The sequence below is a fragment of the Coenobita brevimanus genome, chromosome 107 (assembly GCF_032717465.1).
Source record: "Coenobita brevimanus isolate Jiangsu-jjx chromosome 107, ASM3271746v2, whole genome shotgun sequence".
Taxonomy (NCBI): Eukaryota; Metazoa; Arthropoda; class Malacostraca; order Decapoda; family Coenobitidae; genus Coenobita; species Coenobita brevimanus.
The window spans coordinates 17,599,389-17,614,315 of record NC_137060.1 but is presented as its reverse complement, the minus strand read 5'-3'; the positions used below and the strand labels follow the sequence as shown (position 1 = coordinate 17,614,315).

At 40.4% G+C, this 14,927-nt stretch overlaps 1 protein-coding gene across 1 annotated transcript in view; it reads left to right on the top strand.

Moving 5' to 3' along the window:
• Positions 1-13,858, top strand: part of LOC145416709 (uncharacterized) — a 264,720-nt gene extending 250,862 nt beyond the window's left edge. Inside the window, exons 19-20 of the mRNA XM_080285643.1 lie at positions 11,805-11,945; positions 13,106-13,858. Coding sequence (XP_080141769.1) covers positions 11,805-11,945; positions 13,106-13,668 — 704 coding nt within the window. The 3' untranslated portion in view covers positions 13,669-13,858. The remainder of the gene's footprint in view (positions 1-11,804; positions 11,946-13,105) is intronic.
• The last annotated feature ends 1,069 nt before the right edge of the window (positions 13,859-14,927 follow it).

Genomic DNA, 14,927 nt, shown 5'->3' with positions numbered 1-14,927 from the left:
GCCAGAATTAGGATTCAAGTAAGATGGAGGAATAGAAGAAGGGAAAGACGAGAGGAAGGAGTAGTTGCAAGGAGAGTGGAAAGGTTACAAGAGGATGAGAAAAAGGCAGAGTATAAGAGAGAAGTGGAGGAACGATTGGGCAAATATGAATTGGAGCAGATGGGGGACATGGAAGGTGTGTGCAGGATATTTACAGAAGAAATGTGTGCAGCATGTGATGTGCTGTGTGGGAGGAAGAGAAGACGGAGGGGGGTGCAAGGAACAGCGTGGTGGACTGAAGAGGTGAGACAGGCTGTGGCACAAAAGAAGAAAGCATACAATGAATGGATGAGAAATAGGAGCGTGGAAGAAGTTGAGAGGCGGAAGAGAGAGTTATATGTAGAAAGAAAGAGAGAGGTGAAAAGATTAGTAAGAGAGAGTAAGCAGAGAGTGGATGAGGAATTTGGAAGGAAATTGAGTGTAAAGTGGAGGGACTGTAAGAAAATTTTCTGGAAAGAGGTGAAGAGAGTAAGATAGGGTGGAAGTGAGGTTAGCAGGGGAGTGAAAGATAAAAATGGTAGATTACTAGTGGAGAAGGGAGAAAAAGTGAGCAGATGGAGAGAACACTTTAAGGAATTGTTGAACATACAGGATGGAAGTAATGCGAGTATAAGTGGCTGGGGAATGGCTGGGAGAAGGAGGGAGGTGAGAAGACAGGAAGAAATCAGAAGGATAGTTGTGGAAGCAATGAAGAAAATTAAATTGGGGAAAGCCCCAGGAATTGATGAAGTGTGTGGTGAAATGCTGAAGCATGGGGGAGAGATAGTAATAGAATGGATGTGGAAAATGTGCAGATTGGCCTGGGAGGAAGGTAGAGTCCCAGAGGATTGGAAGTCAGGTATAATTATTCCCTTGTACAAAGGAAAAGGGGTAAAAAAAGTGTGTGATAATCATAGGGGCATTTGTCTTCATAGTGTAATAGGAAAAGTGTATGGTAGGATACTTATTGACAGAGTTAGAGAAAGAACAGAGGAATTAGTTGGAGAAGAACAGGGAGGCTTTAGAAAGGGAAGAGGTTGTGTAGATCAGATATTCATTCTTAGATCTTTAGTGGAAAAGTTTCTAGAGAAGGGAAAGAAGTTGTATGCGGCTTTCATGGATTTGGAGAAAGCATATGACAGGGTGGATAGACAAGGATTGTGGAAGGTTTTAAGAATATATGGAGTAGATGGGAAGTTGTTGAATGCTGTGAAGAGTATGTATGATGGTGCTAAGGCTGCAGTGCGTGTGGATGGTGAACTAAGTGAATTTTTCTCTTTGAAGGTTGGGTTGAAACAGGGATGTGTCATGTCTCTATGGTTGTTCAATCTGTACATGGATGGGGTAATAAAAGAGGTACAAGGTATGGTAGTGGATGTTGGAGTGGCCCTGGTGAGAGAGGATAGTATTTGGAAACTCCCTGTACTGTTGTTTCCAGATGATACTGTGTTGTTGAGTGAAGACGAAGGGGAGCTGCAAGGCTTGGTGGGTGAGTTTGGGAGAGTGTGTAAGAAATGGAATCTAAAGGTGAATGTAGGGAAGAGTAAAGTGATGGTCTTTGAGAGAGGTGAAGTCAGTGAATGTACAGCGAGGTTGGATGGTGAGGAATTGGAAAATGTGAGTACGTTTAAGTACTTGGGTAGTGTGATGAGTAAGGATGGAGGTTTGGAGGGTGAAGTGCTTGAAAGGTACAGCAGGGAAGAAAGATTGCTGGTTCTTTGAAAGCAGCGATAAGAAACAGGGAAGTGAGCATGGAAGTGAAAAAGTTACTACATGACAGTATTGTGATACCAACTCTAACATATGGAAGTGAAGCTTGGACGTTGTTGGAAGGACACAAGTCAAGAGTGAGAGCAGTGGAAATGAGTTATTTAAGAGGAGCCTGTGGAGTCACATGGAGAGACAGGCTGATGAATGAGGATATAAAGGAGCATTGTGGTGTGGATGTGGGTGTGATAGGAAGCGTTATGAGAAACACACTGAGGTGGTTTGGCCATGTGGAGAGGATGGAGGGTGAAAGACTGACAAAGAGAGTGTATGTGAGTGAGGTGGAGGGGGGAAGAGGGAGGGGGAGGCCGAGGATGAGATGGAGGGATGGGGTGAAGAGGTATATGAGAGAGGGGGGTGTGAGTTGGGAGCAGGGCAGGGAAATGGCGGGGGACAGGGGGATGTGGAGGTGATTTGTTTGTGGCCACCCCAAACGGGATTTAGGCGTCTGGCAATAGATAGATAGATAGAATTAAGAAACAGTAGAACAGGGGGGTGTGAGTTTGGAGCAGGGCAGTGAAATGGCGGTGGACAAGGCGATGTGGAGGCGATTTGTTTGTGGCCACCCCAAACGGGATTGAGGCGTCTGGCAATAGATAGATAGATAGAATGGATGTGGAAAATGTGCAGATTGGCCTGGGAGGAAGGTAGAGTCCCGGAGGATTGGAAGTCAGGTATAATTATTCCCTTGTACTAAGGAAAAGGGGAAAAAGAAGTGTGTGGTAATCATAGTGGCATCTGTCTTCTTATTATAATAGGAAAAGTGTATGGTAGGATACTTATTGACAGAGTTAGAGAAAGAACAGAGGAATTAGTTTGAGATGAACAGGGAGGCATTACGAAGGGAAGAGGTTGTGTAGATCAGATATTCATTCTTAGAATTTTTATGAAAAAGTTTCTAGAGAAGGGAAAGAAGTTGTATGCGGCTTTCATGGATTTGGAGAAAGCATATGACAATGTGGATAGACAAGGATTGTGGAAAGTATTAAGAATATATGAAGTAGATGGGAAGTTGTTGAATGCTGTGAAGAGTATGTATGATGGTGCTAAGGCTGCAGTGCGTATGGATGGTGAACTGAATCAATTTTTCTCTTTGAAGGGTGGGTTGAAACAGGGATGTCATGTCTCCTTGGTTGTTCAATCTGTACATGGATGGGGTAATAAAAGAGGTACAAGGTAGGGTAGTGGATGTTGGTGTGGCCCTGGTGAGAGATGGTAGTGCTTGGATACTCCCTGTATTGTTGTTTTCAGATGATACTGTGTTGTTGAGTGAAGACAAAGGAGAGCTGCAAGACTTGGTGGATGAGTTTGGAAGAGTGTGTAAGAAACGGAATCTAAAGGTGAATGTAGGGAAGAGTAAAGTGATGGTCTTTGAGAGAGGTGAAGTCAGTGAATGTACAGCGAGGTTGGATGGTGAGGAATTGGAAAATGTGAGTACGTTTAAGTACTTGGGTAGTGTGATGAGTAAGGATGGAGGTTTGGAGGGTGAAGTGCTTGAAAGGGTACAGCAGGGATGAAAGGTTGCTGGTTCCTTGAAAGCAGTGATAAGAAGCAGGGAAGTGAGCATGGAAGTGAAAACGTTTCTGCATGACAGTATTGTGATACCAACTCTAACGTATGGAAGTGAAGCTTGGACATTGCTGGAAGGACACAAGTCAAGAGTGAGAGCAGTGGAAATGAGTTATTTAAGAGAAGCCTGTGGAGTCACATGGAGAGAGAGGCTGACAAATGAGGATATAAAGGAGTGTTGTGGTGTGGATATGGATGTGATAGGAAGCAGTAGGAGGAATACACTGAGATGGTTTGGCCATGTGGAGAGGATGGAGGGTGAAAGACTGACGAAGAGAGTGTATGTGAGTGAGGTGGAGGGGGAAAGAAGGAGGGGGAGGCCAAGGATGAGATGGAGGGATGGGGTGGAGAGGTATATGAGAGAGGGGTGTATGAGTTGTGAGCAGGGTAGTGAAATGGCGGGGGATGGGGCGATGTGGAGGCGATTTGTTTGTGGCCACCCCGAACGGGATTGAGGCGTCTGGCAATAGATAGATAGATAGATGGAAGATACAGATGCACTTGCAAAAGGAAGAAATAGAAAAATTAGGAAAGGAAGTCAGCAAGAAAGACACAACCATAAATGAGCTAGCAGTTGAAGTGGGTACACCTTAGGAGGAAAATTAGTGAAATGGCAAGTACAGTAGTCAACCACGAGAGTATTATGGAAGAGTTCAAAAATGATACAGAGACAATTAGGCAAGTAAGCAGTCTGATAGATCAGAGCAGTGATATTGAGGAGAAGATTACACAGGTGAATGAAGCTGTGCAAAGCTACAAAAATGATGTGGAAGTAAAGAAAGACTTGGAAACAAGGGTGGAAGAAAAAAGCATTAAAAAGGAAGTGAAAAGAATAATCCAAAACAATCCTAAGTTAGTCAGAGATTCAGTAGATATTAACAAATTTATAGTAATCACTGGTATAGAAGAGGAAGAAGTAAAAAACAAGATCTCAAGAGACAAAAAGGAGATGGCAAATGTAATGGAGATATTGAAAGAAGTATCAGAGGAAATCTGTAGTAAAGACACAGAGGAACACAAAAGGTTAGGGAAATACAAGAAAAGCAAGTCAAGACCCCTAAAGGTAACCTTCCAGAGTGTAAACACCGTGAAGGAGATACTAAAAAATGCAAAGAATCTTATGGAAAAAGAAGAGTTCAAAAATGTATGGATAAAAAGATGTCTAACACAAGAGGAACTGGAATTACTGAAAGAGAAGAGGGAGGAAGCAAAAACAAAAAATGAGGGAAGATCAGAAGAGGAGAAGAATACATTTTTTTTTACAAAGTAATTAAGCAACGTTGGGTCTGGTTAGTATTTGGATGGGTGACCGCCTGGGAACACCAGAAGCTGTTGGCATCCCTACATGTCAAGTGGGGTTGGTGGAGGATTAGTGCCCCTCCCTGTAAAACAATTAACTCTGAACCCTTGGCCACCCCGTTTGGGATACATGGTGTCTGGCAATGAATGAAAAAAATGAATTGGATTGAAAGTGGTACATAAACGGGAGGGAATAAAAAGGAGGAAGGTAGTAGAACCAAATCATGATAAGTATCTAAACAAGATGATTAAGTTATGTACTTAAATGTGGATGGAATAGTATCTAAATTATTAGAGATGAATGATTATGTCAGAGAAAATGAACCACATATAATATGCCTAACTGAAACAAAATTAACACCAAGGATATCCAATGACATCCTAAACTTAGAGGAATATAATATATGGAGAAGAGATAGGAACTTAAAAAAAGGAGGAGGAATTATAATATTAACTAAGAAAAATCTAAAAGTCAAAGAAATAGAATTAGATATACCCTCACTAGTAGAACTGATTGCAGTAGAGATAAATACATCTGAAGGGAAAGTAATTGTAGCCAATTTGTACATGCCACCCAGATCAGACACATGGGAAAGAGACGAATGTGAGGACCTGGCGGAGAGTACAATTCAGAGTTTAAGAGCATTACTACATAAAATGGAAGAGAAATAAAAAAGAATTATACTAACTGGAGATTTTAATACAAATATAAGTTGGAATACTCTAGATATAATAAGCCAAGAAAGTTGTTGGGATCAAAAGCTGCTGGATCTTGTGCAAGAGTTTTTCCTAACGCAGCATGTTAGGGAAAGCACCAGAAAAAGAGGACTCGATGTGCCCTCAATGCTAGATCTCATATTTACTAGGCAAAAAAACGATGTTGACAATTTAATATATCACCCTCCATTCGGCAATAGTGACCATGCAGTACTAAATTGCAATTTCAGGATTACATATGACATAGATAACAACAATGAAAGTTACAAAAAGAGCCTAAATTATAACAAAGGAAAGTATCATGACATAAAGAAGTACTTGTTAGAAATTGCATGGGAAAAGGAGCTTAGAGGACAAGATTTAAATGCTATGAATGAAAAATTCTGTGAACTTTACGAAATAGGAGTCCAGAAGTACATCCCACAGCACAAAGAAGCAGAAAAGAAAATACAGAAATGGTTCAATACAGAATGTAAAAAATCAAAAGAAAGAAGAGATTTGTTGTGGAATAGATACAGAACACACAATAGTGAAAGGGCATATAATAATTACAAACAGGCAAGAAACGATTATACGAGAATAAGGAGGGAAGCCCAAAAACAGTTTGAGGAGGATATCATAAATAAAAGTAGTGATCAACCAAAGCTATTTTACTGTTACATCAGAAGCAAAACCAAAGTAAAAGATAAAATACAATCCATTACGGACGATGGAATCACCTATACACAAGAGAAGGATATTTGTGAAGCACTAAACGAGAATTTCCAATCAGTTTTTACAGAGGAAAATGATTTTGGGAGGGATTGTTTGGAGCATGCATCCCCACACATACTACCAGATATACAAACATCAGAAAAAGAAATACAGGAGGAGCTAAGTAAATTAGACAAAGGAAAAGCAAATGGTCCTGGTGAAATTTCATGTTGGGTGCTACGTGAATGTGCAAAGGAGTTAAGTAAACCATTATTTTTAATTTTCAAGAAATCCTTGAGTCAGGGTAAACTACTTGGTATTTGGAAGAAAGCAAACATTGTTCCCTTATTCAAGAAAGGGAATAGACAAAATCCACATAACTACCGACCAGTATCACTAACCAGTGTTGTAAGCAAGGTATTAGAAAAGCTTATAAGAAAAGCTCGGGTAAATCACCTAGAAGAACACCAGTATGATAACAGAAAGACAGTTTGGTTTCAGAAAAGGAAAATCATGTGTTACTAATCTGTTGAGCTACTATGACAGAGTAACAGACACATTACAGGAAAGAGAAGGATGGGTGGACAGTATCTATTTAGATTTCAAGAAAGCATTTGACACAGTACCACACCAAAGACTTTTATGGATACTGTACCATCAAGGTGGAATTCGAGGCAAACTGTATTGCTGGATGCAAGATTTTCTCATGAAAAGAAAAATGAGAACAGTACTAAGGGGAAATTACTCATCATGGAAAGAAGTGACTAGTGAGTACCACAGGGTTCAGTGCTGGCACCAATCATGTTTTTAGTGTATATAAATGATATAGACAGTAACACTGGAAATGAAAGCTATCTAAATATGTTTGCAGATGATGCAAAAATACAAAGGAGAATTATTAACAGACTCTTGTAAAGAGCTACAAGAAGAATTAAATAAACTTCATGAAAGGAGTAATACATGGCTAATGGAATTCAATGTGGACAAGTGTCATGTAATCAAGTTTGGTAAAAGTAGAAAAAGACCTGATTGGGATTATACATTAGGAAATGAAACCCTACACACATCAGAAAGAGAGAAGGGCCTAGGTGTGATTGTCAGTAACAGACTATCTCTGGCTGACCACATCAGTGAGAAGGTACGGAACATGTATACACTGCTTGCCAATATGAGAATACGTTTACATACATAAATGAAGATGTGTTAAGAAAGATAATAACATCATTCATCAGACCAACCCTGGAGTATGCATCAGTAGTCTGGAGTCCTCATCTCAAAAATCACATAGACAAGATTGAAAAAGTTCAAAGGGCCGCTACAAGATGTGTACCAAGCTTAAGGGATCTAAGCTATGAAGAAAGACTAAATAAACTGAATCTACCAACACTAGAGGAGGGAAGGAAAAGAGGTGACATGATTATGCTATATAAATGAATATCAGGGAAGGAGAAGATAGACATAAATGATTACTTAACGTATGGAGAAGCATCAGCAAGAGGACACTGCAAAAAATTGCATAAAAAGAGAGATGATAAAGACATAAGGAAATTTCGTTTCCCAAATAGAGCAATTGATCATTGGAATGCACTGCCGAATGAAATAGTGTGTGCCAAAACAATTCACAAATTTAAAGATATGTACAATAAATATGGTTTGAGACATGGGACAGTGCGAGCTTGACTCATTCCTGTAAAGATACAATTAGGTAAGAACACACACACACACACACACACACACACACACACACACACACACACACACACACACACACACACACAGGCTGAATGTCAGTTTGGATTCAGAAGTGGAAGGTCATGTGTTTCTAACTTGTTGAGCTTTTACTCAAGAGCGATTGATGTGGTACAGGAGAGAGATGGTTGGGTGGATTGTGTGTACTTAGACTTAGAGAAGGCCTTTGACAAGGTACCTCATAAGAGACTAATGTGGAAACTAGAATATATAGGAGGACTAAAGGGGAAACTTCTGGAATGGATGAGAGACTTTTTGAGAGACAGACAAATGAGGACAGTAATAAAGGAAAAGATGTCTGGATGGAGGGAAGTAACAAGTGGAGTCCCTCAAGGCTCAGTGTTGGCGCCAGTAATGTTCCTGATTTACGTAAATGATATGGTAGATGGAGTGAACAGTTATGCAAGTCTGTTTGCTGATGATGTAAAGATCTTGAGGAAGATAGAGGTTGAGGAGGATTGTAAAATACTGCAGGAGGATTTGGATAGGATACACAATTGGAGCCGGATGTGGGAAATGAAATTTAATGTAAAGAAATGTAAAATATTGGAAATGGGTAAAAGTACCAGGAGACCATCACTGAATTATTTTTGGGGTAATGAATTAATCACAAAAAGGAGAGAAGAGAAAGATTTGGGAGTTCTGGTCCAAGATAGTTTGTCACCAGAAAAGCACATTAACAAGATAGTTGGAGAGACTTATAAACTCTTGACTAACATAAGAGTAGCATTTCATTATATGGATGAGGAAATGATGAAAAAATTGATAGTGGCCATGATCCGCCCCAGGTTAGAATATGCAGCGGTAGTGTGGTCCCCACACAAAAAGAAAGATATAAACAAGATTGAGAGAATACAAAGAACAGCAACCAAGATGGTCTCCAGTCTGACAGACCTGTCATTCAGAGAGAGGCTGGAAAAACTGGATTTGCCTTCGTTAGAGGAAAGGAGAAAGAGGGGAGACATGATTGCGGTGTTCAGGACCATGGTGGGAGTAGATAAAATTGACAAAGAAGATCTGTTTGTATGGGATAAGAGAGCAACAAGAGGACACAGAATGAAATTGAAAAAGTCAAGCTGCTTGAAGGATATCAAGAAATATAGCTTTCCTTACAGAAGTATAGACTTATGGAATAGCCTGGACAAAGAGATCGTCCAGTCTAAAAACTTAAACGAGTTTAAAGCTACATTCGACTTATTGAGAAACAGCGACGGAAACCCACGAGCATAGTACATTCCGTGTATATCACAATTAGGTATATTAGGTAAATACTTAAATATTTGGAACGACTTAGACAAAGAGGTGGTGCATGAGAAAAACATTCATGTGTGTAAAGGTAGACTTGATAAATGTGGATATGGAGACAGGACAACACGAGCATTGCTCAATTCCTGTATACTACAAATAGGTAAATACAAATAGGTAAATACACACACACACACACACACACACACACACACACACACACACACACACACACACACACACACACAAAATCCTTGGTGTAACATGCATCATTGTCATTTAAACAACACATCACAAACATTAAAGATAAATTATCACCAAGACTCAATGCCTTGAGGTCACTTGTCTATACAACATTTGGACACAACAAAGAAACCACCACAACAGTATACAAACAATATATACTGTATGTTCAGTGATGAATTCTTGAAGCCCTGCATGGGCTTCTAATCTCACTAAAACACACTACAACACTCTACAGGCCATACAGAACAAGGCCCTAAAAATAATCATAGGCTGCACAGCTACTGCATCCACAGACCAAGAAACCAAAATCCTCAAAGTCAAGGATCATCTAGACATGAGAAACACCCACATTCTTGCCGCAGCCTCCACAAACCCACACCATCCACTACACTACATGGCAGCATATCCACACACACACCAAGGAACATTAAAACAAAACCCAGCACACGATATCACACTCAAATACTGTCATCTCTCCCCCCTCGCCCACCTCAGACCAGCTTCCAGAAGCATATCCATTCTCAAATCACTCACCGCTCTATTCAGTCACTCAAAGACAACACACAGCTGCGTGCACAGCCTCCTGATATCCACCCTTCTGAAGGGTGAAGTGCTTGAAAGGGTACAGCAGGGAAGAAAGGTTGCTGGTTCTTTGAAAGCAGTGATAAGAAACAGGGAAGTGAGCATGGAAGTGAAAAAGTTACTACATGACAGTATTGTGATACCAACTCTAACGTACGGAAGTGAAGCTTGGACATTGTTGGAAGGACACAAGTCAAGAGTGAGAGCAGTGGAAATGAGTTATTTAAGAGGAGCCTGTGGAGTCACGTGGAGAGACAGGCTGACGAATGAGGATATAAAGGAGCGTTGTGGTGTGGATGTGGATGTGATAGGAAGCGTTATGAGGAACACACTGAGGTGGTTTGGCCATGTGGAGAGGATGGAGGGTGAAAGACTGACGAAGAGAGTGTATGTGAGTGAGGTGGAGGGGGGAAGAGGGAGGGGGAGGCCGAGGATGAGATGGAGGGATGGGGTGGAGAGGTATATGAGAGAGGGGAGTGTGAGTTGGGAGCAGGGCAGTGAAATAGCGGGGGACAGGGCAACTTGGAGGCGATTTGTTTGTGGCCACCCCAAACGGGATTGAGGCGTCTGGCAATAGATAGATAGATGAATCCTATCTTCCTCGTGAGGACAGAGTCCACCTGGCCATGCTGAGATGTGGGCATCACCCAGCCCTCTTGAGTTATCTGAAGAGGCTGGATGACTCCGTCAGTGATGCCTGTCCAGGATCCAACACAGCACCCCATACTATTAAGCACAGTATGGAAGATTGCATTGCACACAATCACCTGCACCAACAACACAACATACATTCCTTGAGAGCTGTGTGGGAAAGCCCGGTCTCGGCCGTGGCCTTCCTTAGGGACTCAGGGCTGTTCGGCCAGACTGCCTAGGGAACATCTAATACTACTGCTGCTTATGGATGTGAGACTATGGTGTGACGTGAAAATGAAAAGTCAAGAGTAAGAGCAGTAGAGATGAGACTGGTGAAGAATGTATATGGAGTGCAGAGTGGATAGGATATGGAATAATGTGATTCGTGAAAGATGCAGAGTGAGGAAGTCTTTGGACACCAGAATCGAAGAGAATGTACTGAGATGGTATGGTCATGTAGAGAGAATGGATGAAAATAGAGTGGTGAAAAATATATATCTGAGTGACTTTGAAAGAGGGAGGAGGTGAGGTTGGCCAAGAAGAAGGTGGAGGGATATGGTGGTTGAGTTTGTGAGGAGGAGAGGTATGGAAGTTGATGAGGCTAAGGAACTGACAAGAGACTGAGCTGGCTGGATGAATTTTCTGCAGAGAAGTGCATAATTAGGGATTTGGCACCCCCTTTTAATGTGACAGCATTTGGATTGACTCTATCAGATAGGTATATGTGAAGCTGCAGAAAGAAGTGAAATTTTTTTGGCCAATCTGTTGGAGCCAGGATTCCATGGGCTTGATTGATGAATGAGTGGAAGCGTGGCCCATTGAATTGGGCAGACTTGGGCTGTCTGGATGTTGCTACTCCTCACCCTGCCCTAGGGTTGGAAAGAGGTCTGGATGGTGATGATGATGATTGTTGTTATTATTATTATTATTATTATTATTATTTTTCCTCTGAACCTCCTTTCCCACCCTAGGGCAGGGTGGGGAATAGCAATGTCCAGACAGCCCAAATTTGTCCCATTTGGTTGGGGCCCTGGGCAGGTATTGGGTACTCCAAGGCTCTCTGAAACAACTGCCATGATTAAGTGATTTTAGATAGGGGAATCTGGGGGAGACTTAACCTGGCCAAAAACCCTGCATTATATGGTTGCCACCTAGCATAGTTAATGGTTTCCTGGTTACAGGAAACCATTTGGTTTGTCACTCAGTGTAGAGACCATTAGGCATCCCTACATTGAGTGAATGGATAAAGGCACCCCCATCCACCACAGTATTTTTTAATATTGCAGACTGGGAACTGGGAGCTGATGAGTTCATAGCAGATGATGGAGGGGATATGGAAGATTATGTTTACCACAAACCAACTCGACCTGCCCCTCCTCCTCCCATCTATAGTCTTGGGTCCATGACCTACGATGAAAGCAGTGATGGTAGGTGTCTGACTTGTTTGGTTTTAGCATTGTTTAGCATATTAGTTTCTTTACTCTTATATGAGAAGTTTTACCAGTACTGTGTATATCACTTTGGACCTATTTCTTTTGTAAGTGTGAGTTTTTATTCTGTTTGTATTGATCATCTTTTGTGTCTTGATTTCAGTACTGAAAATTGTTCAGATTGAAAAATTATTCCTACATGCTGAATTAAATGTACTTACTCTTCATATACATATTTTTTCCCATTTTATTCATACCTGAGGAGAGTACAAGTCTGACCAAAACTGGTTTATCTTCACAATAAACTTAATTTCTGTGTGTAGGTATAATTATTCCACTTGATTATCTCTATCATATTGTAGAATTCATATAGGTCATTTGGTACATCCCTAACATTTAATGAAAATAATGAGTAAGTGTCCACTGTCACCATCACTGCTAATGATCAAAGAATAAGCATGCTTCCAGCAAATATAAAATATTGATAGCTTTGTTACTGGTATAACCTAGAACATGTTTTCTCTCTTAACATTATCAGAACAGCATAAGAAAGGATGCACATTGATTGGAAGGTATAAGAGAATGTGCCCAGGTAGTATGGTCGTATGAAAAGAATATACTGTACAGTATACAGTTTAGGTATCATGGTGAAAAAGGTGTATGTGTCTGAGTTTGAAGGTAGGAGGAACCATTGTAGGCTAAGCAGATTAAGGGAGTATGTGAGAAAGTGAGATATGAAGTTGATAAAGGTAGGGATCTAACAAGGGATTCAAATAGTTGGATGAACTTTGGATAAGCACTTGTCAGGGATTTTGCAACCCTTTTGTAACCTTGTACAGTAATTGATAGGATGATTGTATCTGATAGATGTACATGAAGTGCATCTCCTGTACCTGAATGAAGAAAAATGCAAAAATATTTGTGAAGGTAGTTATGCATCTGAGGGAGAGCTAGGAGTGTGAAAACTTGAATGTTCAAGTGTGAATATGACCATTTTGTTGGGTATGCTGTTGGTTATTCCTCTGTTCTCTCTGTTTTATGCTTTCTCTTTTTACATCTCTGGGTAATTCTGTATCTTACCCCACCTTTAGGTGGGAAGAAGAGTCAGGATGATGATAGTATGAGTGTCTGATTTTTAAATATTACTCTTTCTTCAGGGTTTCTGGTAGACAATGGAGAGTTCTTCATCCGATCCTCAGGGTCTCCATTCACCTTCACTCGTTCTACCTTCTCTGCTTCAGACTTCTTCCCAGCAGGACGCCCAACAGATTATGATGTCATCTTTGGAGCGCAAACTTCAGGTTCCAGAGAATTAGATAAATTGGATGGCAAAAGGATGTACAGTGGTGTTGAACAAACAGAACAAGACAGACAGGGCAGTGGTGATCGTCAAAGTGGTCTGGAGTTCAGTAATGATGATGGATATGGTAGACATGAAGAATATGAAAATGATAAACAAACAGGATATGAAAATAAAACTGACTCAGTGCCAGGTACAAGTATAAATGAAAGTGATAGTAGTTTCTCAACACAAGAGGATTTAGACCAAGTTTCCCATGGGAGTGCGAGTCTTGGTCAGTTGCGACACACTAGGGACAGGCTACGCCTGGAAATTCCCTCTATATCAGTCGGAGGTAATGAGACTGATGGTTTGGAAAATGGACAAACGTTCCCTAGTGTGAATCTTAAGAGGCATGAACCAGAAGTGAGTGAAGTCTGAGCAGCTTTGCATCATTGTTAAAGTTGGCACAAACTGGAACACAAGCCTCAAACTTTGTACACAGTGCAAAATATTAAGAAACTTGTTTATATATTATTACCTTAGAAAAAATCAGTAATGATATAGTGCTGGTGGTACAGACATAAAAAAAGAATCAGACCATGGTGGGTGTAAATATTATTGAACTCTGAATTGCCGAACCAGTGTACAGAATATGGAGAACATCTATAGTACTTGTAGTACTGTGCAAAACAGTAGATATATATATATATTTTTTTGTCTGAAACTAAGGATGTGGTGCTTACAGATGGACAATCATCCAATTCATACACTGGAATGCTTGAACTATTTAACTTGTTTGGGCCAAGATAGTGAAATTTGTTAGGGGTAGGAATGATGTGATTTTTTTTTTTTTTTTATAAGGCTGTACATAGATTTTGATGTAAACTGGCACCATCTCGTACATATTGAATTGTAAAATATATTTGTCCGTCTCTTTGTAAAGGAAAATTGCTTTGCCATATAAATATAGTATGGTACATTTATTGACAGAAGTTGGACTTGACACTGTAATGTGACAAGTGAAGATTATTCTCACATAAATTACTTGAGTAGGGTTTAGTTATTTGTTGGTTTTAGTTCCTTGGAAACCTAATGCAATTTGATATTTAGCTTCTTGTAACATATTCAGAATTTCACAGTGTTCTTTGGTAATTTGAAGGCCATTAAGAATGATCTTCTTAAGTAAAATCCTACCAAGTTATTTAGGTGTGATGAGGCTTCATGTTCGTACAGAAATGTGTGTAGCAGTGTCAGACCTAACCAAACCTAACACAATCAGTGCCTCACTCGTGTCTTAGGGAAACACCGCTGCCGTCCACAATGCCTCACGTAGTCCACATAAGCAAAGTCTCTTCTTGGTCAGGTAGTTTTTCTTTAGCATTGGCAGTAACAGCTGAATGTATGTGTGGTAAGTTCTTGTTATAAGTTGCTCTTTTTTTTTTTTATCAACCATTTTGTTCTGAATCCTCCTGTAAATTGCAGGTACATGCCTGTCAAATTTCCATTCCTGTCTATAATGCTGATGTGCAAGTCCCCCCAGTTCACAATACTTACTGTAAGAAAAAAAGTCTGACTTTTGTAACCCATTGCTGACTTATAATGAGGACTGCCTGTAGTTGAGGGTGAATTACTCTACAAAATTGAGTGTCGGGTAAATTTTAAGGTGTACAACATATCACATCCTTTATAATTAGGAT